The following is a 21,874-nucleotide window of genomic DNA, read 5'->3' as shown; positions in this document are numbered from 1 at the left end:
CCCAAACGCTATTTTTTCTGTACAATCCTACATAAAAATCGACCTGCCAAAGCCCATTTTGCCTGCACATCGTCATTAAAAATAACATAATTGTGCTAAAAACGATCCTTTCTGGCAACACTAACGGTGGATAGCATCTGTCACATCAGTGGTCACATCTGGTAAAATGGCTATGCACATTGCCCCATTTCCCCCTGATCATTCGGGCGCACAGCCAGACATTTAATACTGGCTATCGGTGTGGTGTGTACGTTTGTGTCTTTGTGGAGCCCTATCCAGCGTTTAGTCCACCTTGCTGCAAAATATTTTATTAGCCGCTCTCCTTAGGTGAAGAGTCAACATTTTAAAATGATTGTCCAGCAATTCTACAAATGTTGTCATTTGACGTAGAAAAGTGCAGTTGTAAGCACGTCATCTTACAATAATTTATCATTTAAAATACAATCTCAAACTAGGACTAAATAAGTAGTGATAACACTTTTGCAAGGCATTGTATAATGCATATAAAAGAACAGCAAAATCTAATAATATAGAAAATAATTCGATAATTTCTTGCTCTGACCGTCTCCCAGCTATAAAGTTACTCAAATTGTTAGCACGCATGCTCTTGGATGAAAGAATAGATACACTGAAAGAATGGACAGACCTAAACACTAAACCACTGAGGATGAGACGCGTTCTAAAGTACAAAGCGTTTTAAAACATGTGAAACCAAACACCGTAAGGCTGCATCTTAATCTCAATCAAGGTCTGGATGGTTAGGCTGTTTCCCCAGGCTGACCCCTTAGCCAAAGTGACAGTCGAGCTAGGAATTAGGCTTCCTTTGTCTTTAATGACAACATTCATTGTTGTGTGCATTAACTCAGTCTAAAATAAGATATATTATGTTGTCTGAGTGTCCCAACAAAATGCACTCGCGCATATTTTTACTGTGGCTGCGCGTTGAATTTTGCTGGCTTGTGTGAGCGGCGTATATTGCATCCACTTATGCAACAGAAAGCTTCAGCTCGCCAGAGTGAAATTAAAACACGCATTTTGTATTTCCATTTTGTCTAATCCGTCTGATTTCTGAAGGGATTAAACGGACCAATCATGAATATTGAGAGACCGCCTGTTCGTTCACTGCTTGGGAACAGTCAACAATCCTTCAGAGAATAACAGTCCTGTGAAAATCGGAGCGAAATACAAGGTTAAAGTTAGGCTTGGTTAATTTATATCACAGATGTTTACCACAGCCTTTCAGTCCAGTCAAAGTCAGGGCTCAAGATTTAGGCACACAGTACTGGATTTTATTAATAATGACCTCGAATATGATTCGTTGCCACACTTGAGTTTCTGTGGTGGATTGCATCCAAGGAAATTCCCATCAAAAACGGCGTAGGTAAGTTGATCTTGTCAAAATCGATAGCATGTCCTTTATGTCACTTTTAAATCGACATGTTTGTGAATGTGTATTTGTATCCTCTGGGTAGGGCTAAACTCATCATGTAATATCACGTAAATGGGTAATTCATCCATATATGTCTACATTTTATCATAAAAAGTTTCTTGTTGTCTGTGTACTATTTGGTTTTATCAAAACTGGACAATTCCAGGGCTTAACCATTCCCAACAGATCACAAAGTAAAATGTTCAGCGTTCGAACGAAATAAGACGCATGCCTTATGCGAAATGTACGTCCTATTTTAAAGTGCCTCCATCGAATGTTTTTGACAACAAAAACACGTTTACGTTGCGAGTACAATATCTGCGATCAAACAGGCTTCTTATGCTCTGGTGGCTTATTTTCATTTCCGAAGGATTATCCTACTCAGTAATCACTGGATAGGGGTACTCATTGAATCCACTACTTTAGGTAAGTCTATTTTACCGGCTTAAACAAACAGTGATTCCTGTCCCCTCGTTAGGTTGCAATCAAGTCCATCTTCTCTGCCTTGCCAGCCAATGGAGGAGGAAGAGGTCCGATTTGGGCAAACTTCGGCTACCGCAGGCTCGCAGCCTCAGAACAAAGCCTCTGGTGACCGAGTCCTCCTTCTGGGCCTTGTCCCGGAGCCCGGAAAAGCTGTCCCCTCCTCTCCCTCGCCTTCCCCGTCCTCTCCCCCTCCTCCGGGTTCTGCTGTCCATGCCCTCCGTTCCAAGGTGAAGGCTCTCTCACAGAGGCCCTGTGGGAGAGAGAGAAAAAGGGAGAAGATGAGGGAAGAGAAGCGGACCTCGGAGCTCCACGCAGGGCGACTGGCCTCATCCCAGGCCCTGACCAGGCAGAAGTGCCGCAGCAGGGGGGAGGTGCTGCCACCTGTCCTCTCCCGACACTATGACCTGAGGAGGCAGTCCAGCAGTAGCGAAGACGAGGTGGAGGAGGTGGTGGCCAGTGTACAGCTCCACAGCCACCCGACTGAACTGGAGAGGGAGCAGGAGGACTGGGGCGCCACGGGAGGCCTGGATCGGAGTGTGCCAGTGCAGCCTCGTGGTCTGGGGGAAGGAGCTAGCCTGGAGAGCTTAGATAACATCCAGTCAGACAGCACCAGAGAAAACAAGGATGGCACCCCTTCTTCGACGAAGCCCACCCCTTCATCCTCCTCTACCTCCTCTCCTTCCTCCACGTCCTCTCACAGACACTGGGCGCCTCCCCGAGGCTTCTGGAGGGTAGCCCGCCCGGAAACGCTGATTCTGAACGGGGTGGACCCTCAGTCTGCCGGGGTCACCCCAAGCACCGTATCCACATCCTCGTCACCTGGGCCCCCCAAGGACGAAACCCCGGCGGGTGACAACCTGTCCGGTCCCGAGAGAAAGCCAAGGCGGTTCTCCGCGGACTCTGCCGAAGAGGACCAGGACGAGAGCGGGAGCCGCTGGAACATGCTGCGGTCAGACAGTCTGGACTGCTACATAGAGAGGTGTGATAAGAAGAAGGACGAGGAGCCAGTGGACCCCCCAGCCGGGCTGCGGAGGGCGGAGAGCTGGGAAAGCGTGTGCTCCCAGGATGGGGCTCTCTCGCTGGAGGAAACCGTGGCAGCCAACCGGAAAGCCAGAGGGCTGCCAGCGAGCGGGCGGAGGAACGGAGACAGAGGCAGAGAGAAGGATGTCGTGGACATTCCCAGCCTCTGCGTTGACCTGGTGGACCAGACAGATGGTGGGATTGAGTGGGAGTGACACCCATACACCTTGTTGTGACACAAGTCAGGGTGGTTTGGAGAAATGAAGTGAACAACTGGAAAATTCCCCCTCATGGTTGAGCTACCTTGTAGAATTTTGTGGGACACAGTAAACCACTGTAGATGCCACTCTTTTTCAAGTAAACCGTGTGGAAAAATAATTATATATCAATATATGATTACAACTGTTCAGTCTGAGAACCAGTCAATGATCTTGTCAGATTAATAACTGTGAATAGGTCATAAAATACAGGTTGTTTGATTTCTCTCTGTGTTGGAAAGAGATGTTAGTGTTCTTGTCCAGCTGTTATTATCCCTCTTGGGGAGTGGTCAGTTGTGTGTGTTTGCACGTTAGAATGTGTCTGTAAGCTTTTTTGTGTTTCTGTTTTTTATGTATGTCTGTTTGTGAGAAACAGTGTGTTTGTGCTTTCATGCATGCCTGAATGTGTGTGTGTGTGTGTGTAGTTATGATGTCATGTAAGTCCTATGAATCTGATAGGCTTTAGGGGGATCACAGATGAGCTTGGGGACAGTCTTTCTGGGTTTGCCGGGATCTTGGGCTTAAACAAACCTTGATGATAGAGTAAAGCCTTTGGCCCTTTATACCTGCATACATATTTTAAAAGTGCACGTTTGCCTTGGAGCTAAAATATGAACAACATATCTTAAATATATTGCCACAGGAAGCATCTCTGCCTCTCTAAACATGAATTGGATGTATTGTCAATAACAGCTTGATACTGAGCTGGTGTTATGGATTTGTAGTAATGCATGAGAAACTAGGTTTTGATGGCTTTATTTTAATGTTAACATTTCTGTTTTGTATCTTCAGCGTCTCTCAACCCGTCTTCATCCCGTGACCCTGAGGTGGATTTAACCACTCCACAACAGGAGCGACTGGAACTACCCAAGTAAGGAATATCACTGGTGTGTCTGTCTACTTAGAAAACTAGTGTGGCATGTCTGTGTGTGTGTGTGAGGTGTGGGTTCAACACCAGTAGACGTAGATTTAATTTGAGGTAATGCAAGCGTCCTGTCTAATCATTCCCCACCTTCCGCATCCTGTTTTAAAACACCAAATGTAAACGCTGTCCCTATTTCATTCACACCTGAACATTCCTTTGCCACATCAGTGGAGAAAAAAAAGCAGACTTGCTAAAAACACATCTGCATTCCACAGCTGGGAAACTGTGTGGAAAAACCTTTTTTCTAGTTGAAAAACATGGGCATGTAAATATATGAGGTTAGCAATGGACATCCGGTTTGTCCTGTGACTACACAGGAAGTGCAACTTTAAACAGAGAAAGTGGTTAAAGGCAAGATAACGAAATACCTTTTCATCCTTAGTCAATCTAGTGTTTCCTTCATTGTACCTTCACTAGATGTGAACATTGCAAAGCTAGACGTGACGTCGTCCTCCATGAGCCGAGGAGGATGTTGATTACAGGGATCCTCCATGGATGGATCTGGCTCTCCTGGCCCTCTTTCCGTACCAATGTTCCAAATTATAGCTCTGACAGAGAATCACAGGGGATATGTACTACAAAGTAGGTTTTATTTATAGACTTTAAAAAAAAGTTTTTTAAGTATTTCGATTTTTTTCAGCCAGAAAGATGAGAGACGAGGAGAGTTGTTGCTCTAACTGGCCGGATTCAACTCCGTATGCACAGGAAGCTGTGGCTTAGACCGCTAGACAACCCAATGCAACATGGAGATCAGGGATACATTTGACAGTGACGGAGGAGTGATATGGATACAATTACATAATGTGATATAATTGTGACGGTATGTCATGTAATATCACACGGACAACACCGCAATATTCTTTCTGCGCAAGTACGCTGTAGTCCCACCAAAACTCCAACTTACTTGCCTCATAGCTTATTCTCCATCTCTATTAAGAGCGTCAATTTACTTTATATCTAACGGCACTCTCGTGTCCCCTGCAGGAGACATGCGGCGAAACATTTGGCACACTGAATTGCATTAAAGTCACAGTAACGAATCAGGGGATATTGAGATAATTTTAATGCACATTGTATCTAAGCACCGTATGGTGCGGCGCTTGGCCATTCCCACCCCAGTGGATTGAAATGCATTACAGGGACTAAGGATAAACTGGAATAAGCAAAGCTTCCGCGGCGGGTGACTGTCCTCTCGGAGTCAGAATCCTCTTTATTCGCTCCGCGCTTCTACACGTCTGCACTCGGACTTGTTACTTACTGGCATGAGTGGTTGCTGTTTGTTTCGCTCGCCACTACGCCTCAGTCCTATATTACATAAGAAGGCTTAGCGTATAGAAGAGTCAGGCGTTAAGAATTTATCCTGTGGACATCTGATGTTCTCTGGACATGTAACTGTACGGGCTCAGCCAGAAGCTCCAGATGTGCGGCGAAATGAGCCAGGACAAAAATACACGTCGACCTATTTCAGGACAACAGAATGGCCTGAGCGAAATGAGCATTTGTTGCTTTTGGCCTGCATTTATTACCATGAAACCTTGTCAGTTACAGTCGGCAGAGTGTAATAATAGGTTTTTAATTCAGCAAGACGTGTATAGTGCCGCAGTGCTGTTGGTTGTTATCTCACCTCTTCCACCAATTGGGAGAGAGATAGAAGGCGGGCTTTAGTATGAGCAGCACCAGTTAGGATTTCCAAAGTGGTCAACAGGGTGGGACTTGCGAAGCGTTAATGAAGAATGAATTCATTACATCCAAATCAGCTGCATTATAACACTTCAAAGCTTATTATTCACACTCTATAAGACTGGGTGATGTTATGCAGCTTTTTAGTTGATTTACAAACGGCAAATACAGAAGTAGAATACTAAATATTAAATTACTTTTAAATGGAGATAGCCCACCGTTGGTTTCCATCCCCTTGCATATCAAATGCCATGGTTTTCCCATCCACCTTTTTCAAAATATATCATCTCCCGTGCGAAAAAATCTGCAGCTTCCCAAATCTTCTGTGCATGTGTTGATCTTGTCCCTACCCATAGGGATCAGGCTCCTCAGGCAAAGGGCTCAGTTAGATCAGTTAGATCATTCCTAAATCAGTACCCCCCAAATCACATAATCACAATATATGCATATATAACATATCACAATATTGTACTCAACAGAATCTGTGGAGAGACATCCTAAACATGTCTGGGTTTGCTTGAAATAAGGAGCGGCGATAGTTTCAGTACCCAAGACTAATCCAGAATTCTCATGGGTTCGAGCCTTTTTCATTTTAGAAGGTGAGGGGAGATTTGTACCAGAGACTTGCTGGTGATTTTCAAAGAGATCGGATGGAGGACATTCCAGTTCTGATCTCATCTCTTAACACACACGGCCCCGGATTTTACCCTGAATGGCACGTCCGTAAAGCCACTGCCTCGCCGTCAGCTGAGTCATTGGGAGACCAGGGATCAAATCCTTCTGGCGGCGAAACCCATGGCCCCGCAGAGGGAGATGCAGCTGTCCAGAACCATCCAGGTCTCTGGGTTCATAAATGCATATGGTGGCCTTGTCTTGTCGAAACTCCTGTGATTCTGGTGGCGGCAGAGAGAGAGAGAGAATGTTCTTGTGGGTTAGTTCAATGATGCACAGTGAACATGTTTTAGAGGAGATGGCGCAAACTAGCATATCCTACCTTTGCATTTTACAGAGTAGTGCAAGCCCCCAAAAGAGTTGGAGTCCTCTCTGTTCATTCTACATCTGCCCCCCCCCCCCCCCTTTCTCTGTCTCATCGACAGGTCACACCTCAACCCAGACGAACTTCCTCTGAGCCCCAGACACGAGCAGGCCATGGTCTTGCTGGAGAGGGCACGGTTAAAAGCCCGCTCCAACTGTGCCAAAGGGGAACGCCCCCCAACCCGCCGTGCCCATTCTGCACAGAGATATAACACGTAAGTCAGCCGGGCCCTTCTGTCAATCATCTCTGGCCCGCCCCCTTGGTCAGTCTCTGTCCGCACATGTGTCTGTCTGTCAGGTTACCTGAAGCCCTGTCTGTCTGTCAGGTTACCTGATGCCCTGTCTGTCTGTCAGGTTACCTGATGCCCTGTTTGTCTGTCAGTCAGGTTACCTGATGCCCTGTCTGTCTGTCAGGTTACCTGATGCCCTGTCTGTCTGTCAGTCAGGTTACCTGATGCCCTGTCTGTCTGTCAGGTTACCTGATGCCCTGTCTGTCTGTCTGTCTGTCAGGTTACCTGATGCCCTGTCTGTCTGTCAGGTTACCTGATGCCCTGTCTGTCAGTCAGGTTACCTGATGCCCTGTCTGTCTGTCAGGTGTTGAGGTCTCTGTTCATGGGATGCGATGTCTGTCTTTCAGCTATCGCTTTGTCTTTATGTCTGTCTGATGCTCTGTCTGGCTTTCTGATATTCTGTCTGTCTGCTTTTCAGCGGTCTTCAACCCCCTCCTCAGGGGCCCCCAGCCATTTTATGTATTTAATCTATTCCAGATCCCGCACACCTGATTAGACTGGTCAGCTAATCATCCAGCCCTTGATTAGTGAAAAATATGTGCCCGTTCAGGGCTACAACCAAATTGTGGAAATTCTGGTAGACCCTAAGGAGAGGCTGGAAGACCTCTGATTTATCTGAATGACAGAGTGGATGTGAATGACAGAGTGGATGTGAATGACAGAGTGGATAATGCCACGGAGAATCAGAGCCTGTAATATGTTATGTAACCGTGTTTACCACACACACCATATGTTTCACTTTCTCTAATGGTTTTTATGTGTCACTTTTCCCCTGTTGGGATGATTCACAGGAAATGTATTAAGAACTCATGAGAGAACATGAACACACACACACACACACAAGGATTACTCATGTTGTTTTGTGTTTTGTGGTAATAGTTGCATTGTGTTTATGTACATGTTCACGCAATGCCAGTGTAATTATCATATTGTCTAGTGTACTTCCCTATTCTGTCCAGCAGAAGGCAGCATCATGTCAGTAATTCGCCACCAATACAAAAGGATGTAGCTGAAAAAGCTGAAGAAGAGGCGACAGCCCCTCATCCGTCATCAGGGCCACTCCTGGTCCCACCAAACCGAGGTCCTTCGCCTGTAGGCCGTACTCGACTGTACGCTAACTCACCCACGCGGGTGTGGTTTGAAGACGAGTCAGAGAAGGAGGTGGAGTCTCGCTACCTGAATCGGGTGAAGGAGCGCGGGCGGGCCACTGCCCATAAAGCCAAGGAGAAATCCAGGGGCATGCAGGGAAAGAATTCTGACCCGACCATCAGCATTGCCGGCCTCGCTCCGCCACTGGAGGACGCTGGGTTCACGAGTGCTGCTTCCACCCAGACAGCAGAGGTGGGGGTGAGGAAATGTGAAGCGTGCGGATCTATTCTAAGGGACCCTCCAGTGCCCAAACCAGAGACCGCTCAGTCCCAGCCCGGCGATGTGGACGAGAGTCAGGGCAAAAAGGTCCCTCGCTGGGTCCCCCCGGGCCATTCCGATGGCATCTCCGAGCCTGACCAGCCAAGCATCATACGTCCTAAAGCGGCAGGGGTCACTTTTGGGGGGGTCCTGATTCTGGGAGAAGATAGAGAGGAGCGGGCAGAAAGGGGACCCGGCGACAGGACCTCCGGTTTTGGTAAACTCAGGAGGCGCAGCAGAAAAGGAGAGAACCGCCTGAAACGGGTCGGATCGGGTCACGGACCATATGGAGCCTCCTGGGCACACCGTCGCAACTCCAACCCCAGAAACAGGGTGAACGTGTGTAGGAGAGCCGTCACCTTTGCTCTGGGCAGCCCTGTAGCTCTGGAGCGCCCTCAGGTGGAGGGCTCAGGAAATAGCACCTCACCACTACCCATCAAGTCGGCTCTGAAGTCAAGCTCCAAGAACAGGGCAGGTGGGCAGCGAGGTGTCAAGCCGTCGGCTCAGTATCGACTCGTCAGTGTAGACGACGGGCCCGGGGGAAGCCCTCAGTACCATGAGCACCTAAACGCAGAGCAGCATGGAGAGGGTGCTGTCTCCACCCCCTCAGGGACTCCCTCTAGCCCCGACCTGGTCCCCTGCATTCGGCCTTCCTCCCTCAGGTACGCCCCTGCCAGGGTCAATCCCGACCACCCTGCGGCAGACCTCTGGGATACTGCTGTCGATGGAGCTGGTAAGTACATAGGATGTTTTGCATTAGACAAAGACACTTTGTAAGTTTGTCCACGGAGTGTTTGCTTCTGGCGAAACCCCTGATATGTGTCTTTTCCAGGTGTGGCGCTGAGTGGAGACACATGTCGAGATCTGCCTGCCGGTCTTCCAGAGTACCGCAGTTCACTACGCTGCTTGGCCGTGTCCCGAGCAGAGGACTTAAGGGCGGAGCTACTGAGGGCGGAGCACCTCAAAGCAGAGGCTCAGTGGGAGGAGGGCCTGGAAGGGGCACGGTCAGTATAGGCCCCACCCCCGACACCACTTTACAATCAGATCCATGTACTGTGTATTTATACTGGGTAGGAGACTTTGTTCTTGCAGGGCCAAAACAATTACTTACTGGTTAGTTTTGAACTCCCTTTACCTGGTTACTTAGATCTTAACTAGATACTGTGGTGAACACAGCCGAACCCAGTTGAGTACTTTTTACACCTCTGGTTAGCTTTACCATGAGCTACTCTGTGATATGCTCTATTAATGCAGGTGACACCTTACTGCTTCTTGTCATTCTTAACACATCTTGCATCAATTGAACTATACGTTCCAATCCCACAATGAATTGCAATCATTTAGATGAGACACTTCATGTATTTGACCTTCCATGACATACCAAGAGTGTTGATTTCATTGTTCCTTCAAGCTTCAGTTTACCTTGCAAGCCAGTTCAAGACCATTTCTTATTTAAAACAACGTCCTGAGTTTAGTCCGCCCGACAGCTGATCCATTAACTCAGTGGTTGGGTCGATGTGCTGCCAAAACCCTGCAGGGTCTGTACCACCTCAGGCACAGGGTTTCCTACCCCAGATTCAGGTCTCAGCCGGACTCAGTAGAATACAACCAGATGTATGTGTTAAAAAGCTGCATTTTCCACTGGTTTTCCTCTGCACGCGGGGTGACGTCTGTAGAAGGACTATGGCGGAGCGGGACGGCAGACCCAAACTCTCACTCCGGCGGTTCTTCTCCTCCATCGGGCTCCACAGTGTGGGCCGGCTGGTGAAGGGCGGGCGGTCCAGCAGTATGGAGCAGCTCAGCGTATCGGCATCCCGGGTCAGCTCCGCCTCGCCCAGCCCCACCAGGAGGCCCACCTCCGACACTGGCCTGCAAAGGACCCCCTCGCTGCAGGCCCTGAACACAGTGAGCACCAGCCACTCAGTGGAATTCACTTGGCCTCAGCTGGGTTCCGTTCAGTGGTTCCATTCAGCTTGGGTTCTATTATGTCCTATTAAACGCTGACTTTACTTTTGTACTGTTCTTCAACGTTTTCATGTCAGGGTTTTTGTTTTCATGGCCGAGACATGCGAAACAATAGAGACTGGGAGTTTTAGGGAGACAACGTCAACCCGGATGATGAAAGCTCGTTGCAATGCCCTTCTCTGCCACCAGGTGTCCCCACTGGCCCAGCTCCGGAAAGCCTCCTCGGTGCAGAGTCTGGAGAGGAGAGCGGAGCGTCCTACCATTCTGGGAGGGATGCCCGTGTCTTACAGCCTGTCGCCGAGGTACAAAGCATGTTTCTGTGTGTGTGTGTGTGTGTGGGGGGGGGGGGTAATAGTTCTTATTGTGTCTAGGCTTTAAATCAACCTGCTTTGCCAAATGTTCAAAGAGTAGGATTCTGTACTTTCACATTTTTCTGAAACCGTAAAAGAACTGTCATGGAGCAGACATTTCATGCCAGTCGTGAAAATTCACCAAAACAACAGTCCCTGACGGCACCAGACTGCAAACCCAGGCAGCTTTCCAAATGCTCTTAAAGCGATGCCATCGAGACCTTAATCACACTAGGCAATGTTTGACTTGGCCAAATGCTTTGCATATAAACCCTATAGCTAGATTACTGTAAGAAGCCATTTCCAATCAGAAACATATTTTGCAGCTAATTTCTCTTGAAGGTGAACATAGTCCCCATTTCACTGAACTGTCTGTGTCCTACTACCTGTACAGGGGGGTGCAGAGGGCATTGAGTGTGGAGAACATGTTAGCCACTCGGGTTCTGGGTCCTGTGGGTCCCGTGGGTCCCGCGGGCCGAGTCGTTCAGGCCTTCCCGGACGGCACCCTCCTCCTGGAGCTCACCAGACCCGCGAACGGTCCCTTCGGGTTTGTCATCTCGCGAGGCAAAGGTCGACCTGTCACAGGTACAATAACACCGCATCAATTAGATGATGATTTCAGCATTTTGAACGAGCCAGTTTTTGTTCATTGAACATGTGTTATTTGGGTGGTTGGGAGGACATTGTAGCCGACTGTCCAGGGACATTTTATTGTTTCAAATGTAACATAGTCAGGTGGACCGTTAGCCCATCGCGCGCAATGCGAAGCTTGGTGGCCGTCCTTCATCCGTCTCCCTCTTCACCTCCCCTCACCTCAGGTGTCTACATGGAGCAGGTGGGAGACGGGGCCGAGGAGGGCCTGTACTCCGGTCTCCTGGGCGTCGGGGACGAGCTCCTGGAGGTGAACGGCGAGGCGGTGGCCGGACTGACCCTGGATCAGGTGACACGCCTTATGACCCGTGACAGCACCGCCACCATCCGTGTCTTGCCGCACCGTCGCAACGGCCACGCCGGAACTCCCCGCTGACCTTGCCGTTGGGACGGTGACAACACGACAATGTATGAATGCCGGCATTATCCGAGATGTTTAACTCAGGGAGAGCCATAGGAAGAACGCTGTACACCTCCTTGTGCTTGTCTAGTGGGTTTAGACTTTAACGTTTAGTTCATCAAAACGGGTGTTAGACACAACAAAGGAGTACGACAACGTCGCTCTGTTCCAGGATACACAAGATGATACAAACGAAAGACTATGTAATGTTTATTTCACAATAAATAGCCGATACTTCCGTATGTCAAAGGTGCATTTGTGTATTTTTTCTTGACGACCAGTGGCCTCAAATGCACATTCTTATTTGGTGACTTGCAACATTTCCATCCAATCTTCCAGGCAGCCTTTTCTCGCCACAAAGCTTGCCTTACCATAATGGAGTGGATCATTGGCAACCAATGTTGGAGTAACTGTTCATATAGCAAACTGGTTCATTTCTTTGTGGAACGTGATTCAACCCCTTGGGCGTGCAGGGACACCTTATTTTGATCTTCTTTTTTTTTTTTTTGGGGGGGGGGGGGGGGGGGGTAATTAAAATAGGTTTGTTTTTCTTTCAGTTGCCGTCAGCTTCCTCTGTCTGATCCACCAGTATGTAGGATGCATGTCGTGACCAGTAAAAGCACGTGAAATTGTATAAGAGCGTGACAGCCGACTTTACAATGTGCAAGACAGAGAGCTCGTGACTGACCGAAACCACAGTTTGAAATGTGTAAAGGTGGCATAGAATATACGTTGTCGAATATTATTGGCCAGGTGACTAGAATCTCATCGAAGGCAGTTAAATACCTCGATATTTCAGTAAATAACTAAAATATATTAGCCCGAATCAAATACTATAAGCTATTCCAATTAGTGTAGCCTACTATTCTTCCTTTGAAGAAACGTTAAAACTATTTCTAAGCAACCTGATCATTTAACCTGCCGTATTTTGTCCAGTGATGGCGTGTCACTGCTGATTCCGCCCTCCCCTTATCCGATGAAAGGGCGCTGATATGGGTTTATCTCTCGCAGCCATGTCGCCCCCAGGGGATCCCCGCAAAATTTGCCATGAATCCCAGGCAAGGCCACTCGATAGTTAGGCTACATAAAAACAATGACAGTGAACAATTCCCAGTTTCAGATATTGAATCTTTTTTTTTTTTTTACTTGGACCACAAAACACACATTATTCATCTCTAAAGTAGGCCCACTGTGACATTTTGATAGTAACGAATGTAATTGAAAATAGACCTGCATTCTCTTGCTGGAATAAATATCATGAATGCATATTTTATCTTATTATTTTATCAGTGATTATTTCGCTAATATGAATATGACTAGCGCATTAAGACTAAACCGATTGTAGGCTTACCTTGGAAAACATATGTTTATTTGTTTTCCAGGGAAACATTTTATATCAGAAAAATGTACCACCTTTAGCCTATACCTCGCAACGATGTAGTTACTGGAGCTGCATCCATATCTTTTTTATGCGTTGCCCTCCACAAGCCTATATAGCCTACGACAGCCAAATAATAATGAATCATTTCATAAATAATGACTTTAGGGGCTTATCGGGAACGAAGAGGCCGGTGCCGTGCGCTTATCTCGCCTGGCCACATTGCGCTGGTGTTCCGCTCCCCATACTGAGCGGGAGCGCTGGACGCAGTGAGGAATAACTCAAACCTCACTTCCAGTTCCACACTGCACTTCACGGGCACTAAAAAAAAAAACTCAGACATGGATGACCCACTCACAAAATGGCTCCACTTTTACACTAACATCAACAACACGTCGGGAACGGTAAGTGCATAAAATGCATCGATATTTCATTTTTCATGCTTGGGTTTTGCACGATAATTGTTTTTGAATTACAATAAGGAATGTGTGTGAAGTGTTTTTTCGTTATTGTTCGTTCGGTGGACACTTTGGGATCCATTAAGAACGCTTTAGGGCCTATTATTTTCTTGGGAAATAATGAAAACACAATTGGGGCTATAGCCAAATCAAAAGTTAAGTTTCGTTGTTAGAATATTTTTTGTTTGTAATATTCTCATTGACGGTTGTTGTTTATATTATTAGCTCACAGTTAAAATGATTGTCTGGTTTTTGGTTATGGTATCGTGCATATTTTGCAAAACCACAGCAGAATGTAGGCTAAACGAAGCCTTTATTAACGTTCGGAACAACAACTCGGTTATGTCCACATTTGGTACAAATGTCTGATGCAAATTCATAATCGAAGTGTGTGACTACTGAATCGTACTGCTTACGACGTGAGAGAGATAATTATATAGGGTCGTTATAAAGGCCAAGATGGGATTTCTACAATTAACGACGTTGCAAACTAAGAAAAACATGTACTTAGGCAAATGCTACTCTCTTATTAAGTCATACAGATGATCAAGTCAAATAGGCTGATTGTAAGATCAAATGGCAAACGTTAAAGTGCACAATTTAGGCGGCATTTCTCTCCCCTCCCAAAAATGTATTTAATAAAAGACAACTCTCGAAAACCTATACACACCGATTGTCTTTTGAAATACCACACTGACTGTTTTCTCTCCAGGCTATAGTAAAGGCCGCCATCGTCGTATAATTCAATTAGGAATAAAATGGGAAAGGACTTCGAAGAACAAGGCAGTCGATTGACCATTAAATGCTTCCAGTATGCTGTTTTAGAACGACCTCGGATAATTTATGCACATCATGGTGCTTTTCATATTTTCTGTAGGTAATTTTTTCGTTAAGTATTCTGTAAAAAACATAAAATTTTTTGCACTTAAAATTTAGAGAATTATTAATGGTAGGCCTCAGCCTTTTTTTATAATAGCAAATCATTTCATTCGATGGTCCTAGATTGACTAACACAACCCTGCGAAATAATGATATTCTAATGACATTATGTTGTGACCATTGATTAATACATGCCACCGGCGTAATTAATCGAAAATGTTATCCGCAAGTGAATACATTTTAGCAGTTATTTTCTTGCTTATTTCTTGGCTATATAGAATACGACATCAAAACATTTATTCTTTGTAACGGGGATTTCTAGCTGTATCCATACCCGAGGCCCTTTCACACCGTACAATGATAAGGCATCATGGAGTGATGACATTTTCAAGAAACGTATTCTATACTGCCTTAGCTTGAAATATGTCTCTCACCAGAATAAATAACAGAATGTTTATATGCCATTCTGTTTTAATTGTATGCATTTATGGAGTGTTTTTTTCGGATTTATAGGGTGGTGTGTTCGACATCTAAATTAAAGACAGACATTTTATAGGATATAACAGCAACGGGATGAAATGATGGAAAAAATGAAGCCGGAGCTTTGTCCTGTAAGTCCCGGTGCCAAATCGTGCAGTCCACTGAAGCAGGATTCCATCATCAGGGAGAATGGATGCAACGACCTGGACTCGAATGAGGGAAACTTCACTGGGGAGGGGATTAAGACAGATGACGCGCTTCTGCGAAACCCGCGCAACGGGACCATCATCCTCAACGGCGTTACCAAGGAAACCGCTTACGACGCGCTTGATCTGAAAAGGGAAGTACCAGTGATTGAGCTCTCGAGGAGGGACGATATAAAGGCGGGACAGCAGAGAACGGACAGTCACACGGTACCGATCACGGAGCTTCGCCGACCACCCGTGCCGTTGCCGCTGCCGCATCGAGACGCGCTGAACGACGCTCGAATGGTTCAGCTGAGCCCCAACGCGTTCCCTCTCCCGGCGCGAGCGATGCTCTACAACTTGGCGCAACCTCTCGCCGCCATCAACAGGTAAAATAAATAATATCGTTTTAGGCATTTAAAAAAAAAAAACACTCTAAAGAAATTATTGCTCACACGCCTAATTATAATATGTTTAAAACGGAATACTTATTTTTAGGCTATTACTAGTCCTTTTATGTCTTTTTTCTAGCCTGCCAAAAGATATAATTAAACGAGGAATAGAAAATTGTATGTAACAGCTTTTTATAGATAATTATTGTCTTATTCTACAAAGGTAGCATCTTTCTCCAGGTTAATTGTGTTGATTAAGCCAAGTCAGATATATTCAGCTTGATTAATTTGCCTGGCAGGTTACTTACCTGTGCCAACATCACACCTTGTGTTTTAAAACCAGAAAATAGGTTTGTAGGAAGAAACATGGTTTGGTCTGCTAATAAAAAACAAGGGAAATTCACCACAAATCTGTTCCTCACCAATGCTCTTCTAATCTTTCCAAGCTCACAGCTTTTACTTACTACAGTAGAAATGTTGGTATCAGCAGGCAGTTTCTTGGGATTCAAACCCCCCTGTCTATTCTCTCAGAGGAGGTGCACCCAGAGTAATGCAACATTTACCTCATACAACATCAAGTACTGGATTCTTCACACTACCCACTAAGACATTAGAAAGATTGTCAATTTCATGAAAATGTTTTATATTGCCTGAAAATCTTATTGTTGTGCCTGTGTTTAAATAGTATGTGACCACGGTAGTGAGTAAAAACAGTATGATGGGTAGAGTGTACAAATAGTACCTATATTAGCCTGTATAAATAGCATGTGTGGCAGTGAATGTATATAGTGTGTATATTATTGTGTGTGCGTGTGTGTGCTTGTTGAAGTGTGTTAATAGTGTGTGTGTGTGTGTGTATTCCTGTGCTCCATGCTGTGTCTGCTCTGTGCCACCAGTCTCGGAGGGGAGTCGGAGCAGTACGGCATGTACCCCAGCAACAGGGTAAAGCGCCGCCCTGCGCCTTACGAGGTTGAGCTCGACGAGGGTAGGCGCATTTTAGATCTTTATAAGTATGGTAAGACGCACCTCTGCTGGGTCCTCCTTCTGCTTATATTCCTCCTCTCAGTCCTCCACTCATCCCAACGTCCTCCTCTCAGTCCTCCCCTCATCTCAACATCCTCCTCTCAGTCCTCCCCTCATCCCAACGTATTCCTCTCAGTCCTCCCCTCATCCCAACATCCTCCTCTCAGTACTCCCCTCATCCCAACATCCTCCTCTCAGTCCTCCACTCATCCCAACGTCCTCCTCTCAGTCCTCCCCACATCCCAACGTCCTCCTCTGTGTCCGCTCCTCATCCCAACATCCTCCTCTCAGTCCTCCCCTCATCCCAGCGTCCTCCTCTCAGTCCACCCCTCATCCCAGCGTCCTCCTCTCAGTCCTCCCCTCATCCCAACGTCTTCCTCTCGGTCCTCCCCTCATCCCAACATCCTCCTCTCAGTCCTCCCCTCATCCCAGTGTCCTCCACTCAGTCCTCCCCTCATCCTAGCGTCCTCCTCTCAGTCCTCCCCTCATCCCAACGTCTTCCTCTCAGTCCTCCCCTCATCCCAACATCCTCCTCTCAGTCCTCCCCTCATCCCAACATCCTCCTCTCAGTCCTCTCCTCATTCCAAAGTCTCCCCATTCCATTCATCCACTAACATTGGCAGGCGACGAATAAAACGGTGACTGGCCGTCAACATAAAGAAGACTCCTAAACCTGATCTGTCACACCTACCGTTATCTCATTCAAAACACCTGTACCATACTGCATCTAATTCTCTACGTCACCCACTCACCCAGGCAAATATGGGTGTAGCATTAAAGATGTTGGAGGGAGTCATCGACCGCCTTGCCAAGGCTTTCCTGCATAGTGAAATGAAGGATTAAGAGAGGCTGGTGTGTTCCAGAAGAAAAACGGCACAAGCCGGGGGTTTCTGAGGCGAGCCGGTGGGTTTGGCTTGTTGGCTAGATGTATCAACATATGAAAAACGACATTGGAAAAGGTTTCACAATCTTTAATATCAATTTCTGGAATCGGATGCTGAGGTAACTCACCTCATGCTGAGGTGTGGTTCCCCATCACCTGCTATCACCTCCTCCAGCAGCTTCAGTCGTACCACCTCTTCCAGCAGCTTCAGTCGTACCACCTCCTCCAGCAGCTTCAGTCGTACCACCTCCTCCAGCAGCTTCAGTCGTACCACCTCCTCCAGCAGCTTCAGTCGTACCACCTCCTCCAGCAGCTTCAGTCGTACCACCTCCTCCAGCAGCTTCAGTCGTACCACCTCCTCCAGCAGCTTCAGTCGTACCACCTCCTCCAGCACCTTTAGGCGTCAGACGGCATCTCACTCCTGACATCAGTGTAGGAAAACTAAGAATAGCGGCACACACCCTTTGCCAAACCAACACTCTAGTCACGGCGCCTAAGTCCAAACCACTTAACACGAGGCGGAGCATAAACAAAGACAGATAAACATGTGAGTGTCTAAATAAAAATAACGGCTTATTTTCTGATGCGTTTCTGTCATTTGTTTGTGCTCCCACTTCTGGCCGCTCACAATAAACAGCTGATTAACCTCATCACCATTGCTGTCTTCACTCATCACCGTCTCCTTCAATGCCCTCAGTTCTACCACCTTCGACGCATTCTCATCACTTAATGTTTTTCAATTTACTGTTTGAAGAGAAAGGCTTTCGTGTGAAGTGACCACTTCAAATCAGTACAGCAGTTTAAGAGAAAGACCAAGCCTGACTTCAATGATGAAATGGAGCGAAGGAACGGTTCAGACTGACAAGTCTTACTCCTCATTTGTGTTCTCCCCCTTCCCATCTTATTGCATTTCTTCCATTTCTCCTCCTCCCCTCCTCCCCTCCTCTCCTCCTCTTCTCCGCCCAGCTGGCCAGCCAAAGATTGTACGGCGAATCTTCACCAACAGCCGGGAGCGCTGGCGGCAGCAGAATGTCAACGGGGCCTTCTCAGAGCTCCGTAAGCTCATCCCCACCCACCCGCCAGACAAGAAGCTGTCCAAGAACGAGATCCTGCGCCTGGCCATGAAGTACATCAGCTTCCTGTCCAACCTGCTGGACGACCAGGACGGAGGGGACACCATGGAAAGGGGCGACGGCACAGGGCTGCTGGTTGGGGGCCGTGAGGGTGGACCCCAGGGGGCGCGTCAGGATGTGGCGGGGCTGGCCACGGAGGACGACCTGCTCCTACACGGCACGCTGTCACCTGGGTCCAGCTGCGGGAGTCTGCCGGACGGGGACGGCAGTCCCGAGAGCTTTACCGAGGACCAGGACTCGCCGCCGGCCCAGAGGACTGTGCCCGCCCCGCGCGGCAGGGACATGAGGCGCAACGCCCGGCCGCAAGACGGCGGCGGCCAGCGATGACGGCGACGGTTGTGACCGCGGTGACGACGGTTGTGACCGCGGTGACGGCGGTGATGGAGTTGACGGAGGTGACGGTGGACAGTGGGAAAACCAAGGGATTGACTTTTATCCTTGACAGAGGACGACTCCAGTGTGGATAAGTGTGAGAATGTGCGCTAGGATAACTTTGCTTCATCTAAAGAGTGGTGCTTTAGGTTCTCGGGGCGTGCTGATCCCAGAATTTCACTTAATCAGGATTCTAATCAGTCCACACTGAAACCAATGGCAGCTTGCTCGGTATGGTCCTCTTTCATTCACTTGGTTGTCCTAGTAAAAGACTTTCTGTAAATTCTGCATGCTTCATGGCGTCTCGGAGCTGGGTCAAGGGACCCCGCGTGTTTTCTGCATTATCAGTGTTCAGACACAGCACAGCGTGTTTCTGTAACTCTTTCGAGTCATGATGAGAAGTGCAGCATAAATCCTATGACATCATCATTAAGTCATTGTTGCCATGGTACCCTGAGGGCACGCAGTGGGGGGTGCACCAGGAACTTTACAATAGAAATGCCATCATGTTCTCTCCTCGGGTTCAAATCCAACTTTGCCTGTTTTCAATGTGGGTAATTTTAGCTCTTCTGGTTTTTACAGAACAATGTAGCTTCTTCCCTGATAGCAATGGCTTGACGTCAAATCCTTGCAGTAAATCACACACTTCAGCACACATTAAAGACAATTATTTGCTTCAAAGTGTGTTGAATTAAGTGAGGATTTGGCACGCACTTACAACCTATTCTGAAAACATGTACATACAGCGTTACCTTCAGAAATATTTTGACCGTGGTTCATGTTAAGTGATATGCTTTAGACAGGGTGTTGTTGACCAATTTTTTTTTTTTAAGGATTCTATTCACAAACAGTACACTCAGTCAGAAGGGGGTGTACAATATGTCAACTAGAAAAATTTATGACAAACACGTATCATTATAGAAAAAATGTGGTATCTTATTTATTAATTTGTGTCACACATAACTATCATTGAGTACAACACAACAAAGCAGCATGGCAAATGACCGTTAAACACACACATGTAAACTCACACACACAGGCATAACACATTAAGAACAATCTAAGGCACTGCCTAAACATACAGACGAACATACTAAGTAGCTAACTAGCCAGAACAACGACTGCAGCTTAAAGAAGAGGTACAGCGAATTCACAGGTCACCCAACCATTTTGTATATTACACAGTAAATGTCTATTTGAATGTTTTTTCCACTATTTTGCAGTAGTGCTTTGGTATGGTACACCTTAAGTATATCGCCTCCTAAATACACTCGTCGGCTCTCTGTTGGCATAGCAACAAAACCAGCTGTATTATTATGTCCGTAAACAGTGAGGCGTACTGTACTTCCTGTTGTTTTGTTATTTAATGACTCATTTTCCAGCAGATATTTAGTAGCCTATCTTGGTACCTTTGGTTACTATTTTATGAACTCCAGTAAAGCAAAGGGACATTGTCTGTTCAATTTAGTAAATAAAAACAAATGAAAAAATTACTTCTGTTGTACTATACGCAATGTTAAATCAATGACTTTTATATCAAATGCTGAATAAAACAAACAGAGGAAAAGACAGCAGAATACCTATTATGTATTTCATAAGCATTATTCAGACTACTGGTCAAAGAATTGCCATAATAAAAATGCACCATACTCCTATACGTTGGCGCTAAATAAATCACGAATGCACTTGACTACCAGTCTCTCCAGCCAGCCGGGAGACAATACGCAGTAAATCCACAGCCTCCCGTACCACACGTTAAACCCCTCTCAGTGGAGCCTGGAATCCTCACTTCCTGGTAGCGAGTGACAACTTCCTACGAAGGTCACCGTGGCTCAGTGACCTTCAGGATATCCTGCCATTGTGAAAGTGATTTGCCGTGGTTAGAGACCTCCACACTCACCGTCCGTCTGACGGCGTCACCAGAGAACCTCCTCCCACACGGAGTGACCGGTTCATGATGATAAGACACAAAACTATGGGATCTAAACGACTGAACACGCGATAATGCAACTGCACACGCGATAATGCAACTGCACACGCGATAATGCAACTGCACACGCGATAATGCAACTGCACACGCGATAATGCAACTGCACACGCGATAATGCGTAAACATCAATCATTTTATGTAATGATAATAATTTAGTAAACAAATTCTATGAGTTGCTGTTGTTTTGGCTCTACACCACAGAAATAAAGTGCTGCGTTTCTGGGAACTCGGAGGCCCCCCACCCCAGGTGCTTCTGGACCTCTCCTCTCCACGCCGGGCTGTAGATCTGGACTGTGACCTCCACGAACAGCACCGCAGCTCCACTGCCAAACGCCTACCTGCTGCCTGGAGGCCGTCCATCCAGAAACAGGAGAACTGAGAAGGAGAGAACGCCAAAAAAATAAAATCGCTTGTGTGTGTGTGTGTGTGTGGGTGTGTGGGTGTGTGTGTGCACGTGCAGGAGAGTGTCTGCAAACATGCGCGTGCGTATTTATCAGCTCAGTGCAGATGGATGGCAGAGTGCCTCTCGCAGCCAAATGATTCTGTATGTTAATGAGTTGTTATCTGCGCTGCTGCAGGAACAATACAATGCCTCTCACACAGTGGGGATCCAGCCTGCTGGATGCAGATTACACTGCCTACACAACCATGGCCGTTATTTAGATATTCACACAACAGTATACACACACACACACACGCATAAATGCACCGACACACACAAATATAAACAAACAGAAGCGGTTTGTCTCATTTAATAGACCTGGAGAAATGAGATGGTGGAAAGACGCAGTTGTCAGTCTCTGCCCAAA

The 21,874-nt window shown here is 46.8% G+C and overlaps 2 protein-coding genes across 5 annotated transcripts; both read left to right on the top strand.

Annotated features, from left to right (window-relative positions):
* Positions 1–727: 727 nt before the first annotated feature.
* si:ch211-13f8.1 lies at positions 728–12,121 on the top strand. Of its 2 annotated transcripts, none has more exons than XM_013132493.3 (10): positions 728–1,381; positions 1,908–3,127; positions 3,982–4,060; positions 6,892–7,044; positions 8,082–9,259; positions 9,359–9,530; positions 10,203–10,431; positions 10,681–10,793; positions 11,236–11,426; positions 11,660–12,121. In XM_013132493.3, the coding sequence occupies exons 2-10, from the start codon at positions 1,945–1,947 to the stop codon at positions 11,866–11,868; spliced, it is 3,507 nt and encodes a 1,168-aa protein (XP_012987947.2). In that variant the 5' UTR covers positions 728–1,381; positions 1,908–1,944; the 3' UTR covers positions 11,869–12,121. The 2 variants fall into 2 exon arrangements, with proteins under 2 accessions (XP_012987947.2, XP_010886898.2); XM_010888596.3 differs by having other exon boundaries at positions 8,079–9,259.
* A 1,361-nt stretch (positions 12,122–13,482) lies between these two features.
* Positions 13,483–21,351, top strand: LOC105021124 (T-cell acute lymphocytic leukemia protein 1). Of its 3 annotated transcripts, XR_828799.3 has the most exons (5): positions 13,484–13,674; positions 15,121–15,661; positions 16,561–16,649; positions 18,537–19,172; positions 21,267–21,351. XR_828799.3 is itself a non-coding variant. In XM_010888599.3 (4 exons), exons 2-4 carry the CDS (start codon positions 15,186–15,188, stop codon positions 19,028–19,030), a joined length of 1,059 nt encoding a protein of 352 aa, XP_010886901.1. In that variant the 5' UTR covers positions 13,483–13,674; positions 15,164–15,185; the 3' UTR covers positions 19,031–20,644. The 3 variants fall into 3 exon arrangements, 2 of the variants coding, with proteins under 2 accessions (XP_010886901.1, XP_010886900.1); XM_010888599.3 differs by lacking the exon at positions 21,267–21,351 and having other exon boundaries at positions 13,483–13,674; positions 15,164–15,661; positions 18,537–20,644; XM_010888598.3 differs by lacking the exon at positions 21,267–21,351 and having other exon boundaries at positions 18,537–20,644.
* The last annotated feature ends 523 nt before the right edge of the window (positions 21,352–21,874 follow it).

This window comes from Esox lucius, chromosome 3, assembly GCF_011004845.1.
Source record: "Esox lucius isolate fEsoLuc1 chromosome 3, fEsoLuc1.pri, whole genome shotgun sequence".
Lineage (NCBI taxonomy): Eukaryota > Metazoa > Chordata > Actinopteri > Esociformes > Esocidae > Esox > Esox lucius.
Note: the sequence above shows the minus strand (reverse complement) of the source record. Positions and strands in the feature narration are given on the sequence as shown.

Excerpts from the sequence above, each read along its gene's own strand:
- si:ch211-13f8.1 (XM_010888596.3), top strand. The coding sequence starts at position 1,945 with ATGGAGGAGGAAGAGGTCCGATTTGGGCAAACTTCGGCTACCGCAGGC. Across the intron at positions 9,531-10,202 it reads GAGGGCCTGGAAGGGGCACG|AAGGACTATGGCGGAGCGGG; the intron begins GTCAGTATAGGC and ends TGACGTCTGTAG. Across the intron at positions 10,794-11,235 it reads TCTTACAGCCTGTCGCCGAG|GGGGGTGCAGAGGGCATTGA; the intron begins GTACAAAGCATG and ends CTACCTGTACAG.
- LOC105021124 (XM_010888599.3), top strand. The coding sequence starts at position 15,186 with ATGATGGAAAAAATGAAGCCGGAGCTTTGTCCTGTAAGTCCCGGTGCC. Across the intron at positions 15,662-16,560 it reads CCTCTCGCCGCCATCAACAG|TCTCGGAGGGGAGTCGGAGC; the intron begins GTAAAATAAATA and ends CTGTGCCACCAG. Across the intron at positions 16,650-18,536 it reads CGAGGTTGAGCTCGACGAGG|CTGGCCAGCCAAAGATTGTA; the intron begins GTAGGCGCATTT and ends TTCTCCGCCCAG.